This window comes from Chinchilla lanigera, unplaced genomic scaffold (assembly GCF_000276665.1).
Source record: "Chinchilla lanigera isolate Chin_1 unplaced genomic scaffold, ChiLan1.0 scaffold00141, whole genome shotgun sequence".
In the NCBI taxonomy this organism is placed as follows: Eukaryota; Metazoa; Chordata; class Mammalia; order Rodentia; family Chinchillidae; genus Chinchilla; species Chinchilla lanigera.
The window spans coordinates 2,790,487-2,808,380 of record NW_004955542.1 but is presented as its reverse complement, the minus strand read 5'-3'; the positions used below and the strand labels follow the sequence as shown (position 1 = coordinate 2,808,380).

Below are 17,894 nucleotides of genomic sequence, written 5' to 3'. Positions count from 1 at the left end.
GCAGACGGTTCCCAGCCTGCGTCCCGGCCCCCAGTTCTTGACCAGGAGGCGGGCCACGCACGTGAGACCCCCGGGCTCGCCGGGGTCGTCCGGGCCTGGGTCCCCACGCCCCGCCTGCAGCGTCACTGTGCGGAGGAGCGCGCTGCCTGCGGACCCCGGCGCAGAGCCCCACTCCCCAGTCCAGGCTTCCGGGCAGGCCCTTTGTTGAGCCCCGGTGTCCCATCCGTGAAGGTGAAGTAACTAGCCTTCGCTCTGTGGAGTTAGAGGGGCGCTCGGCAAAGGCACCTGCGCCCGGGCGCGCTCGGCAGGCGAATCCGGGTGTCCGGGCGGGACCGGGGCGGCCACGCCTCGCCAAGGCTCCCTACCTTGCGCCCCGCAAGCTGCGCCGCCGCCCTCCTCCCCTAACGGGTTGGGGTGCGGGGGCGAGGAGCACCGGGTCTCCTCAGTCCCGGCGCCTCCCGCTGGTCTGCAGCGCCCCAGGCCGGACCCGGGGCCGGGCGCCAGGCGATCCCGGCGGGGCGGGGTGGGGCCACGTGACCGGCGGCACCCGGACCTCGCCGCGTCCGCAAGGGGCAGTCGGAGTGCACGGCCCCAGCCGCCCGGTGCGCCTTCTGCCGTGTCCCTCACAGGACCCTAGGAAACAGCGCCAAGGACCTCCCTGGCCGACCGGCCAGCGTGCCCAGCAGAGAGGCCGGTGAGCGCGCCCAGAAAAGGAGCTGGGGCCTGAGGTCTCCCAGGACCCCGAGTCAGGCCCGCGGAGGGTGCGCGGTCCGTGCAGCCCCGAGAGGTCAGAATGCCCCAGCTGGGTCCCCAGCTCCCTAAACCCCACACCCCGGGACTCTCCTGGATTCTTTGAACAGATGGACCTGGCTTTCAGGAGCGCATCTGGGCGAGAAGGGCAGTTTCCATCAGAAGCCCGGGCGGTCTGCACTGCGAGCGGGGCCAAGCAGACGGGCAGGGCCCCCTCGGCCCAAAGCTGCCTGGGGGAGACATCCTCCTGGCGCCCCAGGGGTCTTGGGACAGAGAGAAGTGGGGACCCTGGTATGGGGAGGCGTCCCCACCCTCACCTGGGCCCCGAAAAGCCTGAGCTTGTTGGCATCATCTTGTGTTGCTGCCAGGCCCTGGGCCCCGCTCCCTGCCGTGGAGATTCAGGGGCGTGGGGACTCGGAGAGGGCTGTGGACATCAGGCATCGTCCACACAAGCCTCAGGTCCCTACAAGAGGTGACCTTGCCCAGCCTCAGCGTCCCATGCCCTGGGGACCATGGCAGGTGCTGCAGGGTTGGCCAGGGACCTGGAGAAGCGGGTCCACACATCAGGAGCCAGTGGGCCGGGCTGATGAAAGTGCTAATGAGCATGAAAAGTTAGAAGCCGCAGGGTGCACCGGGTGCAGGGTGCGGGGCTGCAGGGCGTGGCTCCAGTGCACCCCTGTCTGAGTGGTCGGGGCAGCTGTTGAGGCCTGACCCCTTGTTCCTTTCAAAAACTACTTCGGGAAGTTTTCAGGGGAGCCCTTTCCCCTCCCTGTCCGGTGCTCATAATTCTAACTTCCTTGCATTGTCCTGGCCTCCAAAGAGGCCATGGAATCACCTGTAGAGACAAGAGCTGACTTTAGAGGCAGCACAGAACTTATGTCTATGCATGTGCGGGTTCCCCAGAAACCTCCAGAGCCAGGAACGCCAGGGGAAGGACAGGGATGGGCGGGGAGCTGAGCTGCAGGGGCCTGGGCCAGAGCTTCCAGGTGGTGCCTGGTTCACCTGCGGGAAAGGAAACAGACCTTCCGGGTGGAAATGTGCACATTTTGCTGCTGACAAAACCTGGAGGTTCCCTGCCTACCCACACCCATGGGCACAGGCCCTGCCCACAGAAAAAACCTCCCAAGAGCTCTGGGAGCAACGCTTGGGAGGCAGCCACAAAGGGTTAAAGTGCAGGGTGCCACACTGGCACCTTGGCCACACCTCTGTCAGTAGGAAACGGCCACACCACACACCTCGGTCTGAGTCACGGGCATCCCTCCGTGGTTCATGGGCATTCACAAGGACTTGGTCTTGCTCACTGGTTTCTGTTTGCTCGGGTGGGTGGCCACTCACAGTGGCTGTCGCTCCAAGGCTCCCAGGTTCCTGGGTTCCTTGGTTCCGAGCTGGCCCCACAGGTGGGGAAGCCAAGTCTGTCTAGGGGGAAGAATCCCATGGAGATTTCCCTTCCATTTGCCCAAAATAAGAATTCCAGTCTTCCACGGATGGAGACAACACAACCTCGCAATTCAGTGGCCTGGGGCGGGACCACCCAGCAAATCAAACAGCTCCACTTGCTCCTGTGAGATCCTCTCCAGGTCCCCTCCCCTTCTCCCTTACAACCCCTAAGACCCCTAAGCCACAGGGAGGGCAGACAGCTCAAGGATCTGAGTGGGATCAAATCTGAGCAGAGGAACAGGAGCAAACTGCAAGTGCCTTTGGGCTCAGGAACCTCGTGACTCAGCCTTATCTGCAGAGTGGACCGAGGAACAGACGGAAGCTGAGGGCGCCTGCCCGGACCCAGCACACACCCAGGGGGTGCCCTGCCCTCCTAGGCTCCTGTTCAGTCCCTGACCCCACATTCTCCTCCACTGTTGCAGGTAGAGGGACACCAGGTGCAGACGCAGGTCTCAGGGAACAAGCAAAATAGAGGTGCCAGGAGTGCGGATTTTCCTAGGGTCATGGCTGCCTGGCCCTGGAGCTGCCTTCGGCCCTGCTACCAGCGACCCCCTGCTGCTGGGAGGGCAACAAGTCCCTGTGATGCAGGGACTCTCGGCCTGTGCACCTTAGATGCTGAAGTCAAGCATATTCTCCACTTGCTCTCACATTACTTTCTGGAAGTTGTATTTACAAAGCCTTAAGCCTCTGCTCTGCCCCTCTCCTCTCGGTGGGGACGGTGGTCACAGTAGACAAAGCTCCACGATGCCTGGGCCACCCGCTCCGCTGTCGCTCAGCCTTCCGTGGAACTGCAAAGACTTTGGGAACCCTCCGAGATCCTCGGCCCTCTGAACCTCCTGCCCACAAGGACGCAGGCTGGGGCTGCCAGCTGGGCTATGCAGGGTGTGTGCGTGCTTTTCAGGCTCTGCCGTGCAGCATCCTTGACTCGTCACACAGAGCCCAGGGGCCGGAGTGTAGCTCAGTGGGAGGGCGCTTGCCTGGCGCATGCAAGGCCCTGGGTTCAATCCCTGGTAGCACCAACAAGGCAACAAACAAAAGCCCAGAGCACAGTGAGCGTGTCTCCCTCTACTCAGCTGTGACAGGAAGCCCCAAGATGTGCTCTGCCATGACCAGGTCTCCCCGCTCTCCGCATGAGTCCCCACACATTTCAGCTGCAGCTCTGGGGACCTCGCCCGCCAGGATCACCTCTGGCCCGTGCTGGATGCAGGCTCCCTGGCCCCTTCATTTCCAGTTCCTGCTTCAGGGGTCTGCTTATGTAGTTGAGAAACTGAGTCCTTGTGAGAAACAAGGATCAGGAGAGGGGAGGGGACAGGTGTCCTTGGCGTGCGGTAGCAGCACATTGTGACCTTGCCGTGTGGCCACTCACTGGCCTCTGCCTGCCCCTAGGAAGCCAGGTTCGCAGGAAGAGGAACAGGCTTTTTCTTCTGTTTGGCATCTCTCCCTCGCAGCCAGGGTTGAAGTTTCTCACACCAGGGCCTGTGTGCTCGTTTCTGTGCTGAGGGGTAGAGAAGGAAGACTCCTCAGCTGAGGGTCACACTGTCTGCCACTCTGAAAATAGAATTTCCATGAATGCTTTCTTTATGATACTTTTTTTTTTCAAAGCTGATAAAAATGAATAAGCCCCAGTCATCCATCCAGTAAGAACTTTCTATGCCAGTTCTTTAGAAACCAGATGCTGTGTGTTCTAGGGGAGCTCCCAGACTGCATCCACTCCCTGGGAGAAATTTCTTGTCCAGAGTCTCAACTCAACTGTAAGCCAGGCATGGTGGCACACACCTATCATCTCAGCACTCAGGAGGCTGAGGCAGGAGGATCGGTGCGGGTACAAGGCCAGCTTCCACTACACAGTGAGTTCCAGGCCAGCCTACAATGAGGCCTTGTCCCCAAATATCAAAAAAAAAAAAAAAAAAAAGGAAAGAAAGAAACTGAACTGTAGGTGGGCAGCAGGTGGTCCAACGTCTCTGGCCATGGGAAAATGTCTAACTCGTCTGTCACAATCGGCCCTGGACTTGAAGTGAGGGAAGCATTTTAATTACTTTTCCTCACTTTTCTTCTTTGTGGTGCTAGGGAATAAACCCAGAGCCTTCCCACTGAGCTACATCTCAAGTCCTTTTATTTTTCACTTTGAGACAGGTCTTGTTACGTTGCTACATTGCCCAGGCTGGCCTCGAACTTGCAGTCCTCCTGCCTCCTCCCAGAATGCTGGTGCTATTAGGCAGTTCCTTTAGAAATGGCTCACCAAGCACTCCAGGTCCTTCTTGCCTTGGACAAAGAATTGGACAAGACAAAGCCCAAAGCAGTGCCCATGAGCCGGGCGTGGTGGCACACGCCTGTAACCCCAGCACTCGGGAGGCTGAGGCAGGAGGAAGGCTGTGAGTTCAAGGCATAGGGAGACCCTGTCTCCAAAAAACAGTGCTAAAATTTATTTGAAAAGTATGGGGAGAATGGGTCTGGGAGAAACCAACTCTGCAGAGTAGAACAGGAGAAAAAGAAGAGAAAGCAAAAATAAAAGTACACCCTGCATCTGGGAAACGCAGGGTGGGCTACGGTAGGAAGTCATAATAGTGAGCTCCCCAGGGCATCTGGTCTTTCTTTATGCCATGCACATCTCAAGCGAGCTGTCCAGAAGCTCCACACAGGAGGTCCTGGGAATTACGTGGTGCTCTCCTGGGAGCTTGACAGGTCCTGCTCCCGCCCCAGCTTCACCACACCCAGCCTCCTACATCCCTGGGATCACTCATTTTTAAAGAGAAAATATTTTTGCAGTGTTTCAGAGGACAGCTGTGGAGCTCTGTGAAAATTTTCGCCTTAATTAATATCTGCCTAGACAATGTCAGGCAGATAACTGACCACTTGTGTGCCCAAATCAAAGTACACTTCCGGCACAGAACAGGCTGTGTGTACATTTCCTCAAGGAGCCCGTCCCCCTGCTCGGAGCTCGGAGGCAAGGATGGGCTTGCCGGTGGTGTTCAGGCTCCACAGAGAGGCACTGGCAGGACCCCCATCCCACCTTCCAGAGGAAGCAGCCCGGGAAGATTTGCTGAGGCCACTTCTAGGTGTGTGAACTTGCAGTCACCCGAAACCAGCCTTCAGGTCCTTGTCCTCCAAACACCGTGGGCCCCAGGACCGAGGCATCTGCTGTGGGTGACATGGCAGCGTCCTCTTGGGAATGGGGACAGAGGGACAGGGCCTTTGTCAGGACGGAGCAGGCCTTGGTGCTTCTAGGACAGGAAGGCACCATGTCCCTCGGTGGAGAAGTCGTGCTCATCTGTCTCACTGTGGAGGGAGAGGAGGTGACAGTGTGTGCTTCTGGGTGGGAGGCCATTCCCTTTTCACATCTGAGTGTGGGAATTCTGACCAAGACTCCTTTAACTCACCCAGCTGCACGGGAGTTAAGTGACACCCGTGTCCAGACAAGCGTGTGTTCACCTAGGAAACCGCTTGGGACCCGTGGCTTCCTACTGTCCCTCTGACTCTGAGACTTAGTGGGGATGTGACCTCCTGACCCTGTGGCCTCGCAGGTGTGACCCGGGAAGCAGCCGTGATGGAGAACAGCCTGGACCTTTCCAAGCTCACGGACGAGGAGGCCCAGCACGTGTGGCAGGTGGTGCAGCGGGACTTCGCCCTGCGGACAAGGGAGGAGGAAAGGCTGGCGTGAGTGTCTGGTGCGGGAGCCAGGGTGCTGGGCGGGCAGAGGCCGCTGTGGGGTGAGCGGCGTGGACAGAAGCTGTGATACAGAAAAGGGCTCTGCTTCCAGGCCTCAGCGTCCTCATCATTAAGACAAGAGCGCCGTCGCAGGGGATCTTCCGCTCTTCTCTGAGGTCCTGCCTCGCTTGGCCCGGCTTCCGGGACGCCCTCCCCAAACTGAGCGGTACCTGGGCCTCGGCCTGGGGGTGTGACAGGAGCTTGACGCAGCACCAGGGTCTCTTGCTGTCCCTGGGCTGTGCCTGGATGTTGGAGTCGGGGATTTGGGGTGCAGGCCAGCTTCCACCTTCCTCGAGGGCTCCTCCCCCAAGGTGACTCCCACACGTGTGCCTTCCTCTTCTCCTCCCTCGGCGTCCTCCTGCCCCCACTGACCGGGGCGTCTGTCAGCCGCTGGGCCCTGTGATGGTCCCCGCTGACGGTGTGCGTGGGCTGGGTCAGCCCGATGAGAAGGAGGCTGTGGGAGGCGAGGGAAGTGGCCAGGCCCAAGCATCCAAGGATGTGGCAAGCAGAAAGGCCACCGAGGATGACTGGGAACGCCCTGCTGGGAGATGTGATGGGGGCCGGGGGACAGGAGCCGAGGGGCAGAGGGGCAGGGTGGGGTCTTCGCTGCAAGTGGTGGACTCCAGAGATGTGGTCGGAGTACTTGGAAGGCAGAGCAGAAAGTGTGTCCACGGATTGATGGGAGGAGCCAAGGTCGTGGCCTGGGTAACCAGAAGGACAATGTTGAGGGCAGCCCTGAGGCCGGGGAGCGGCTTCTGAGATGCCCCAGCCCCTCAGGTTCACATCCACAACGCAGCGTCCGGTACTGAACCCACGGCTGCTCAGAACACACGCGAACGTTTAAGCACGTGTCACAGTGAGACCCATCGCCGCTGCTTCCCCTCCACATCCTCCCCTCACTTCAGACTCACTCATCCCACCGTGCTGGCCACCTCTGAAGCACTTCCGGGAGTCCTCTTTCATAGCTTTATGAGGTGCGATCAAGTAACGGTGGATGCTGCTGCCGAGCACCGACCCGTGGAAAGGCGGGCCCGCTGCTGTGTCCTTGTCCACCCACTGGAGCTGGCACCGTGTGACTTCTGACTCCTCCTCAGAGCGAGAGCGACCAGACTCAGGGCATCGAGGCGGCCATGAGGGTGCAACTGAAGACTGGCAGGAGAGTTTGCCACAGCTGCTTCGGAGCGTGGCCGGAGTGATGGAGAAGAAATTCTTTGAGGGGGATGAATGGCAAAGTCTTTTACTGCGATAAACCTTTTCAACTTAAATCCTGGCTGGAGTTTTCAATCGCACCTTGTAAATGTGAGGACAGGCGGTGTGCCGGGAGGCGACCAAGGTCAAGACCGCGGGAGCTCGGGGTCACTGCGGAGCGGGCCGCGCCGTGCACACTCCTGGGCTCGGAGGGAGGGAGAGTCACGCCAGTAGCGGCGGGTTCTTGTGCTTCTTGTTTTCGTGCCTTGCTCGCTCTCCCGTTGTGCGTGTCACTGGAGGTCGAGCTGCCGCTACCCTGGACGCCTGTCTGCGAGCCCCGCCCGACCCCAGGAGCGCGGGCCTGGGCACGTGGTCCTGGTCATGAGGCCCGCGGCAGGCGGGGCGCCAGTACAGGTGGCGTCTGGCTTTGCTCAGACGGTGGAGCTGGGGCTTGGAAAGGGCACCAGTGAAACAAGTAGAAAACGAAGGCTCTTTATTCTGGACCCTAGAACTGTTCCTGCGGGGCAGGCCAGCTAAAACGCCAGGCACCAGTGTGAGGCTGAGGGCGATGTTTAAAATAATGAGCCCCACGTCTCCCCCCTTTTATCAGGGTCGCACCGAATGTTTAGCCAGTTTCAACACAAATGTCACCGAGCGCGGCCTCCACAGCCCCGCTCTTGGGCCCGTTCCGCCTTCCTCCTTCGCTTCTCGCGGCCCAGGTCTGGACTCTTTGACCTCTGAATCACGAGGCCAAGCGAGGCCCCGCTTCCTCCATGGACCCTGCATGAGCAGCCATAGCAAATTTAGCAATTCAGGAAGTGTCAGCTTCTGATGGCTTTGACACCTCCCCAAAGGGGCACCCCACGGGTGCCCTGGCTTGAAGAATGCCATGAAAGCTGTGGCCAGAACAAAGTGAATACAGGGAACAAACCGGGTGTTGCAACGCACACCTGTAATCCCAGCATTTGGGAGGCTGAGGCAGGAGAATCGTTGTAAGTTCAGTCTGGGCTACAAAGGAAGCTCAAGGCTAATCTGAACTGCATAGCGAGACCCTGTCTCAAAAAGACAAAAAAAAAAAAAGAAAAATACGGGGAGCACTGTAAAACCACGTTTGTTGTGAAACAAGCCACTCGTCAGCCGGAAAGCACTTCCCTACCGTGAGCGCCGCAGGCGGACGCCGCGGGTGGGCTCCAGGCCAGCACCCCAGAGGCACGGTTGCCAAGGGACAGTTTGCCAGGCAGCCAAATCGCCAAATACACAGTGTGAGAACGGCCCGCCCCAAAATGTCTCTGAACATCTGAGGTTAACAGAGCAGTGCGCCAGTGAGCGGCGGCCCAGTGTCTCTTCCTAGACGTGAGTGTCAGTCACTCCAAGGGTGCTGGGCAGTGTCCCGCAGAGCCTGGAATCCTGCGCTGTCAGAGCCAGTGAAATAGGAGCTGGCCCGGGTCCTGCTGCGCCACAGCGGGCTCTTGATGACTCTTCCCCAAGAACCCAGCCTCTGCGGGCCTGGCCTGGCCTGGCCTGGCCGTCCTCCCTCTGGGCTGACTAAAACCGTTCCTCAGAATCACACCCCTCCAGGGGTCATCTGCACCCTCCAGCTGGCACGCACCTTCCTGGCTCTAAGAGGCGAGTCTCTCTGCACCCAACCTCTTGGCATCACCATCCAAGCAGAGCACCTTATTCCAGAGGGAGGGCTGGCACCTGCCAGGACGGGTCCTCTGGTGCAGCTCCCACATGGCTGCCGGAGGGGTACTGGGAAGCGCTCTGCTTGCAGGCAGTGGGGTCCCTGGAAGGGAGGGAGGAGGCCTCTTCCCCTCCACTCAGTCCCAGGTCTACCCGAATCTCCCTGGAGTCCCTCACTCGTGTCGCCTGGGTAGTAAAAGGTTTTCAGGACAGAATAGGTCATCACGTGTTATAATTGTTAATGTCAGGCAAACACAAAGTCACGCCAAAGTAATCCTTGGAGGGGACATGCGGGGAGCAACCCCAGCCTGGGAGCCTTGCCCTCCCCCTGCCCGGAAGGGCCTGGAACCCCTCAGGTGGGGCTTGCTCGATGCCCGGCTTGCTTGGCGTCGTGCTTATCTGAAGTCCCATCGGCAGCTGCTTCCTGCGCGGTGGGGTGGCCGCTGGGCTGTGGCTGGGAAGAAATGATTGGATGGGCCGAAGCCCGGGAGGCGTGAGCAGATGGCCCTGTGGGCTGGGTGAGTCATGCCTCAGGTGGGACGGAAGGTACCTCTGTGGAACACCCTGCTGTACAGGGCACAGCCTGTAAATCAAATATTGGGCCTGCTAACCTTCCCAGAAAGGCAAATAGGTGGTGGGGTGGAGTTTCGATCTCTGCAAACAGCCGAGAGCTCCTGAGATGATCGGTGGAAGGCTTCTCAGTGTGCGACATGGGCAACTGTGGCTCACGGAAAACAGCAACAAGAAGAAACTGGGAGTCTCCCTGAGTTTGGCCGCTTGGCCCCACAGATGGGCGAGTCCAGGCTGAAAAGGCAGGGTGGAAACAGGAAGCAGCTGCCTGCCCAGGGCCTGAAGATTAACTTTGGTCTAAGATCACTGGCAAGATTCTCGGGAGCCCTCTGTCTCTGCGACCTGTCACTCACGCGTCACCTCTTTCTTCCTGCGCGTCATTTCCATCCTTGTGTTGGACCTCCAGGAGCAGTAGCACACTTCTCTCCCCTCATTGTAGTTCCTGAGATGGATCCACGTCACCAGGACTTGGTCATGTGTCTCTTGGGGGTAATGAAATGGCATCATACTGCCTGCCCCAAGGAGCAACATCCCTGGGATCCTGCAGGGAGTGTATGAGCTGGGGTTTTACCCACATCCAAGTGGAACTTTCTCATACATTAAATGCACACCCCAAGCCACTCCTGAGAAAACAGCTTGAGGATGTGCTCCTGAATACTGAAAAGAGAATCCAAGGAGGACCTAGATGACAGACACCGTGGCCACCAAGGAGACCAAGGTTTCCCAGGGGACAGCTGGGGAAAGAGGAGGAAACAATTGGCGGGGACAAGGAGCAAGTCCATGGCTCCCAAGTCCTGGGGACGTGGATCCATCTCAGGAATTACAGAGTCTGGGAATGTTTTAGGCACTGATAAAAGAGAGCTAAGGTTGCAGGTAGAATTAAGGCTGCTGGTCAGCTGAGCTGGACATGGGGAAGTTGTCCTGAATCTTCTGCATGGGCCCAGGGCGATGGTGGGAGCCCTATAAATGGAGGGAAGAAGGAGGCAGGGAAGAGGTCAGACTGATTCCCTGTGAGAAGACCCAGCCTCCTGGCCGGCTTGGGGGATGAAGTGTCCCTTTAGAAGCTGGGACAGGCCAGGGACTGATTCTCCCCAAGGGTCCCGCCACACCTTGACTTCAGCTCAGAGATCCCTGTGTCACACATAGGGACGTCCAGAACTACAGTCTGGCCCCCAGAACTGTAAGATGCGGTATACCCCCTCAAAGTTGTGGTTCAGACATTGTGGCTTTAGTTGTCCCCAGATTTTCCCCTTAAAACAGAACTAATAACTAATGGTTCGGGGAAACCCCTGCCATATTGCAGAAGCTGCAAATATCTTCTGCGATTGTTTGTTTGGTGGGAGGTTTGCAAGTAGCCAATCCGAGAGCGTTATTCAATTCTCCTTGCTGCTGATTGGCTGCTGCCTGTGACCCAGCAGATGCACCAGCATTCCGCATCATAACAGGTTGCTTACCGCGTGTAGCTGTCTCCAGCGTTCTCAGCTATGTCTGTCCTGCACCTGGAGTGAATCTTCCACCCATGTGTGATTTCTGGGACACTGCATGCTGTCATTTAAGCAACACTGCCACATTGAGTTATGCAGGTTCCACAATTAGCATATCTTCCTGTGCAGAACAAAGGAAAACCACAGAAATCTCTCCGTTGGAAACTATCAAGCTCAGAGTGAAGGATGTGAATTTTCCAAGCTTCTGCTTTGTATTTGAAACTTCTAGAGTTGTCAGTGGCAAAAAAAAATGCAGTAGTTCTTTTCCTTGAGGCGGCGGGTTCACTTTGTTCTTTTTAGAGAAAATAACTGCCAAATACTCCAGTCAGAATAGTTTATCTCTCAGTTCTTCATCCAAGCGAAAATGGCATTTCATAATAAAAGTCCCTGGCTCAGGTCAGAGTTCAGACCACTGCCCAGTTCTTGCATCAAAATATCCACAGTCATGGCCACATGCTGGGCTCCTTCTTGCCATGCTGCGGTAGACAGTCAGGACATCTGGTCGACCCGATGTTTGCACTCAGTGCAGTATGTGGATGGCTCTGCCCGCACCCTCTGCGGCTCCAGCTTTGGTTGACGTGCCCAGCAGCCAGCAAGCACTCCCTGGTCTCTGACGTGGTCTTCTTTGCCTCCCTTCCTGCTCTCCAGCTGTGGGGAAGGGAAGTTACGTTTCAAAGAACCTAAAGCAGAGTTCAAATAGATCAATGGCCAGCCAGCTCCCCGAGCCCCTTCAGGGCCCTCCTCTTATTGAGGAGGGTGCGGTACACCTCGAATGCCTTCCTCTTCCTTCCTGCTAAGTCCCTCCGCCCCCACCCCTCCCCCACTCTAGTTCTGCCCAGGTAGACAAGGACAGGGAGCAGCTGGGGAGAAGGCTGGACAGCCCTGCCAGGAGAGGGCAGCCTTTAGGTTCCCCGGTGGGTGCAGATTTGGCAGGAGTAGTAATGACCTGTCCACCCCAGCTCCAGGGGCTTTGTGGTTCTCTCTGAGGCAAAGCCTGCCTGGCTGACGCAGCTTCAGCTGCTCCGAGCAGGAGTGACGCTGTTCCTCCCAGATTCCCGCAGCCGCTTGCCCATCTTGCTTGGTTTTCACAGCTGTCACAGGAGTCTTATTTTGCATCTCTGTGAGGATAGTAGTCCCCTAATCCTGAGATGTTCCAAGACCCCATGGGTGACTGACCCTGTGGGTCAGGCTGAACTTGTGTAGGTGCTGTTTTGCTGTTGTTGTTGTTGTTGTTTTTTCACAAACACCACCAGTGATAAAGTTTAACTTCTAAGCTAGGCATAGTGTGAGATGGACAACATAAATAATAGTAAAATAGGATAATTATAAAAATATATTGTAAATACCATATTTATTTTTGTTATTGTTGTTTTTGTTTTGTTTTTTTCTGGTACTGGGAATCGAACTCACGACCTCCCGCTTTCCAGGCAAGTGCTGTGCTGCTGAGCTAAATTCCCAGCCCTATAAAAATATATTGTAAAGAAACTTCTGGGAATGTAGTCTCCGTATCCCCCTTTCTCTCTTTCAAAATATGTTCCTGCCCTGTGCTCGGCGTTCTTGTCTCCTGTGTGAGTGATGGAGAGTGGGAGGGAGGAATCAGTGACATTCACCCACACCTCTGTGAACTGGAGGCAGCCTCCGACACCTCCGTCCCCTGGCCACCCGCTGAGGTGTCCCCCACCACTCTGAGAACTTCCGAGTTGTCAGAAGACAGTGGTACCAGTGTCTCACCCTTTCTCACCACAATGAACAGATTAATGTTATCTCATCTAAAACTAAAAATATTGTGTTTGGCAGTCATTCTCTGAAACTCAGAACAGAAGGACACAGTCATCACTATCCAGGCTGCGTCTCCCTTGGCAGGGCCACTAGGAAGCTGTGTTCAAAACCAGGCAGTCTCCAATGGTGGCTTCCAAGACTTCCGGGTGCAGGGTTACTCCTGCCCTGGAGCCTCGCCGCCCCAGGCCACTTCAGCCACCCTCCCCGGGACAAGCCTGGGGTTCCCCCGTGTGGGGAGAGATCCCCAAATGCTTGCAGGAGACGGCACCTGACTTCCAAACCACTGGCCTGATTGTAAAAGCCACAGAAATGCTTCAATGTGGTGTCATTTCTACGACAATCATGTTTCCGTGCCAATCACGTGGTCTTTGCCACAGGGAGAGAGTGAAGGCGTGGAGGTGGCTCTGCGGTGGTAAGGACGCCCATGACCACATCTGCCCGGCTTGGGCTCACTGCCCTCTGCACAGAGAGTTCTTGTCTGTGTGTGTGTGTATGCACACACGCGTGCAAAATCAAGACGACCCGTCTATTTCTCCGTTCTGTGTTTCCACAGGCAGCTGAAGGGCAAAATTAGGAAGGAGAGCTCCAAGAGGGAGCTGCTGTCCAACACGGCCCATCTGAATGAGACGCACTGTGCCCGCTGCCTGCAGCCCTACCGGGTCCTGGTGAACAGCAAGCGGCAGTGCCTGGACTGCGGCCTCTTCGCCTGCAAGAACTGCAGCCATGCCCACCCGGAGGCCCGGGGCTGGCGGTGTGACCCTTGCCACCTAGCCAGGTGAGCCAGGCCCCAAAAGCAAGCCAGCCTGAGGGCCACTGGGCCCAGCACGTCCCTTCGCTGGGGCTCTCTGCAGAAGGGAGGACCTGCGGGGTGCGTGGCATTTGCACAGGTCTGTGCGGCACACTGGCAGTGCCACGGGCCTGTGCCCATGTCCCCACAGGGTGGTGAAGATCGGCTCGCTGGAGTGGTACTACGAGCACGTGAGAGCCCGCTTCAAGCGGTTCGGGAGCGCGAAGGTGGTGCAGTCCCTGTGTGGGCGGCTGCAGGGCGGAGGTAAGGAGCGGGCCCCGGTGCGCTTCTGCTCTAGGCTTGTGGTGATGCTTCCTGGGAAAGCAGGTTCCTCTGGAAGAGGCAGACAGACTGTCCGTTCTGTCAGTCGCTTTCTGGGAGAAGGGCAGACCTTTGCTTCCGGCTGCCTGCGTCAGCCTCCGGGGAAGTCCTTTGTGCTAGGAACATTACAAACTCAACCCTGGACTTCCCTGAGTGCGTGTCACTGTTACTCTTCCCCTAGGCCAGGCTGCCCTAGTCATCGGATGTGGGGCTCGCACACCCCACACACTTGTGACGAACAGCAGCACTTAGGGAAATCTCAGAATTCTGTCCTTCTCTGTGATGTCTGAATCCAGCTCTTTACTTTTGATGCACTTGAGCTACACACATGTTCTCCCCACAGCCCCTTTGATGTATCCGGAAGGAGGAAACCCAGGGAAAGGGTCGGGGTGCAGGGCTTGCACTTGAAAGGGAATTGGAGGGGTCTGGCTTGTCCCTGTCACCTCAGTCCTAGGCCTCTGCCAGCCAGCGAGCCTGCCAAGCGTTCGCTCGGGCCAGGCAGCCCACCAGGCCTGGCATGTAGGGTCCCAATCCCAGGTTATCCCACCTGCTGGCCCACACCAGTCCCCAGTGCACAGCGGGTGCCAGGCACGGAAGCCGGGCACATCCAGAGCAGGTGCCGGCTGCCAGGACGGGCAGTCCTCCCAGTGCCCAGCCCAGGCCTTTCCCGGGGGCTCCCCTTGGAGTGGCACCTTACCCTTGCCTGTCTCTAAAGCCCGGTGTGTAGGGAGGAGGAGAAGTCAGGCACTGCTGGCCCTCGGGGCCTCAGAGCCCAGGCTGGCTGGTGCAGGTGTGTCCAAGCCAGACACAGAGGCCAGAGACCCTCGCCGGCGACCGAGATGGGCTGGCTCCGCTTCGTGGGTGCCGGGGGCTCTGGGGCATGAGCTCAGGCATCCAAACTGGGACATTGTTGTGACACGGGGAGCGGCTGTCCCCGCCTCGGCACTCCTGCTTTGTGACTGCCTCCTCTGTCCCAGACGAGCCCTCTGCAAGTCCCAGGTTCCCACCAAGCTGGGCGGCCCTCTCCTCAGGGCACCCAGAAATACAGCCCCACTGGAGCTCCCGTCAGCCCAGTTAGACCCTGGGGACATGGCTGCCTGGGACTGTGTGGACTCAGGAAGCTGGCCTAAGAGGCCACAGGGCCTGCAAAGCTAGGCCAAGGCCGCTGCCGTTCCCAAGGAACCTGCGGGTTTCAGAATTGTCACCACCTGGGGCCAGCAGGTGGCGCTGTTGGGCTACAGAAAACCGGACGGCGCTGTCCTTCGCGTTCCAACAGGAAGTGGGTCTAGGACCGCGGGCGCACGCCCCCTACCCCTTGTGGGGAGCAGGCACGGGGCTGCGTGCTCCCTGGCAGGGCTCTGGAAAAATCAGTCCAGGAAGACAGGGTGCAAAGAAAGAGGAGGGGAGATTGGGAACGACAAGCCTTAAAAAAAGTATGCAACTTCTAGTGCTAGATGGTGCACTCCTGCAATCCCAGCCCTCGGAGGCTGAGGCAGGAGGATTTTAAATTCAAGCCCAGTGTACGCAACTTAGAAACTTAAAATAAAAAAAATTTTTAGCAATTAGGGATGGAGCTCAGCACAAAAGCCCTGGATTCAGTGCCCTGTTTATAAAAAAGTATTAATTTTTTTTTTTTTAAGATTAAAGTCCAGGGGGCTGGAGATTTAGCTCAGCAGCACAGCACCTGCCTGGCAAGCACAACATCATGAGTTCGATTCCCGGTACTGAAAAACAACAGCAACAACAAAAAAAAGATTAAAGTCCAAGTTTTGAAACGTGAATGTACCCAGTGGGCAGCTGCTGGGTCTTCCGAACGCAGCTTGGGCCGTGCTTCCTGCACCCTCGCGTGAGGCACAGGCTCCGCTGGGGGCCCTGGGCTGCCCCCAAGCACACGCCGTGCCCTGCCTCAGAGGGAGCCTTGTCCTGGGCATAGTTCCGCCTGCCAGGGAGCACAGGGCACCAGTGGCCTTTTTGCTCCCGTGGCTTCTGCTGGTTTCTCCTCCATCTCTGGTGAGGTCACGACATCCCTGTTTGGCATCAGGAATGTGGAAAATCCTTCATATTTTTGTAGCATGACTTGGCTGGGTAGATGGTCAGTACATCTGGCCCAAACCCTGCCCTGGGATGAGGAGCACTCAGCAGCCACCCTCCGTCCTGCAGCAGAGCCCGTCTCGGGGTCCCCCCATTAGGGGCTGGCATGGCCTTCTGTCTGGTCCGCATCCCGGCCCTGTCATCGGGCACCTGCTGGGTCTTACGAGCAGGGAGGGCAGGGGGCACGGGCAATGGCAGCAGGCCCTTAGAGTCTAAAAGGGAGACTGCAGCGAGGCCAAGCCAGGCCGCCGCACCCTCCATCCTCCCCCACCACCCCCATGACGCCACTGCAGCCCAGGCTGCCCCAATCCTAGCCCAAGGAGGCGGGCAGGCGACAGTGCTGAGGGGCGAGGCCAGCTCCGAGCTCCGGGCAGGCCCGTGTCAAGGCCAAGGCTGCAAGCTGGGTGCGACTGTTAGAGCTCTCCCAGACTGCGGCTTTCCCACTGCTTGTGTTTTTCTCTCTGCCACAAATGGAAAACCAAGCCAGGAGGCTGATTGCCCTCCTGCGGTCACCGTCAGGTTGGGACGAAGCCTGCGGCCCAGTCCCTGTTCTCAGGTGAGGAGGATCTGTGTGTGCAGCCCCCGGGGGAGAAGAGTAGGCCAGGACGCCTGCTGGGCCCAGGCACCCCTGGGGATAAGCGCAAAGATGAGGCAGCCCTGTCCCCGCTCAGGGGTATCAGTGTGGACACCCGAGCTCCTGGGACTGAAAGCCACAGGGACGAGCTTCCTGCAGGCACGCGCAGGCCCGGGAGAGGGGACGAAGCGTGCGAAACGGAGACAGGGCCACACGGGACTGATCTCCTCTCGGGAGCCCGCTGCTGTGAGATACTGAAGCAGCAGGGTGGGAGTTACAGGAGGCGCCTGGGCCTGGGGGCAACAGGCAGAGACTGAGAAGGGGTCTGGAGGAGGCCACCGGGGGGGGACGGGCCTGTGTCGGTTGCAGAAGTGAGGGAGCAGGCCCTGGGCTGCAGGGCCCGGAAGGGGTGCCTCTCCCCACTCAGGTGGAGCCGCGGCCAGGCAGGACGCGTGTGCAGGACCAGTCCCGCCCGCATCTGGGAGGTGCCGGGGTCCCTGCGCGGGTCGGACGCCATGCACCATCCCGTGACCCTGAAGTGCACCCACCTCCAGCTCTTCCCGCCCGGGACCCAAAGCACAGAGACCAACGGGTGGGCGACAGGACACGGGCATCTGTGAGCAGCAAACCGGGCTAGCGCCCCACACGCTATGAGTCCAGCTGTGCCCTCTGCGGCCCCAGAGACCAGAAGGCATGTGACCCACCAGCCTGGATCACGTTCTGCAGGGACTTGAGGACGTGAAGTGCAGGCAGGGCGGTGTGGACAGGAGGGGAGAGCACAGGGGCCACCCTGGGGAGGCCGGGCCCGCGGGGAGCTGAGCCAAGGGGGGCACCGGGACGGAGCTTCACCTCCTCCCAGCTGTGCCTGCTCATGAGCACGCGGCGGAGCCTGTCAGGGAGGAGTCTGCCTGAGAAGGCTGATGCAGTTCCCGGCCTCATTCCCCACATGGACGGCATCTTCAGGCAGACCAGGCAGTGGGCAGGAAATGTGGCCAATGCCTGCGGACGTGGCCGGGGCCCTTGGTGCAGTCTTGGTCTTCGCCTTGAACCGAGGTCTGTACAGGTCTTTCACCAGCCAGCAGGGGGCCTTGCCTGGACCCTTCTCAGCAGATGTGCCATAGATGGGGAGTTGGGATGGAGGATGGAGAATGGATAGACGGAGGATGGATGGGGGATGGATGGATGGAGGGAGGGAGGGAGGGAGGGAGGATGGAGGATGGATGGATGGATGGATGGATGGAGGATGCATGGATGGATGGATGGGTGGATGGATGGAGGATGGATGGGCAGAGGATGGATGGATGGATGGATGGATGGAGGGAGGGAGGGAGTATGAATGGATGGGTGATGCATGGATGGATGGATGGATGGAGGATGCATGGATGGATGAATGGATGGATGGGTGGGCAGAGGATGGATGGATGAATGGATGGATGGAGGTGGATGGAGAGATGGAGTATGGATGGATGGATGGAGGGTTGGATGGAGGGAGAATGGATGGATGGGTGATGGATGGATGGATGGA

General features: G+C 58.4%; 1 protein-coding gene across 3 annotated transcripts in view; it reads left to right on the top strand.

Annotated features, from left to right (window-relative positions):
• Positions 1–612: 612 nt before the first annotated feature.
• The window catches only part of Mlph (melanophilin), a 38,060-nt gene continuing 20,778 nt past the window's right edge, over positions 613–17,894 (top strand). For 2 of the 3 annotated variants that reach the window (XM_005411231.2, XM_005411228.2), the window contains exons 1-4: positions 613–694; positions 5,709–5,841; positions 13,150–13,371; positions 13,535–13,647. In XM_005411231.2, coding sequence (XP_005411288.1) covers positions 5,732–5,841; positions 13,150–13,371; positions 13,535–13,647 — 445 coding nt within the window. In that variant the 5' untranslated portion in view covers positions 613–694; positions 5,709–5,731. The other variant, XM_005411229.2, reaches the window with a different exon arrangement.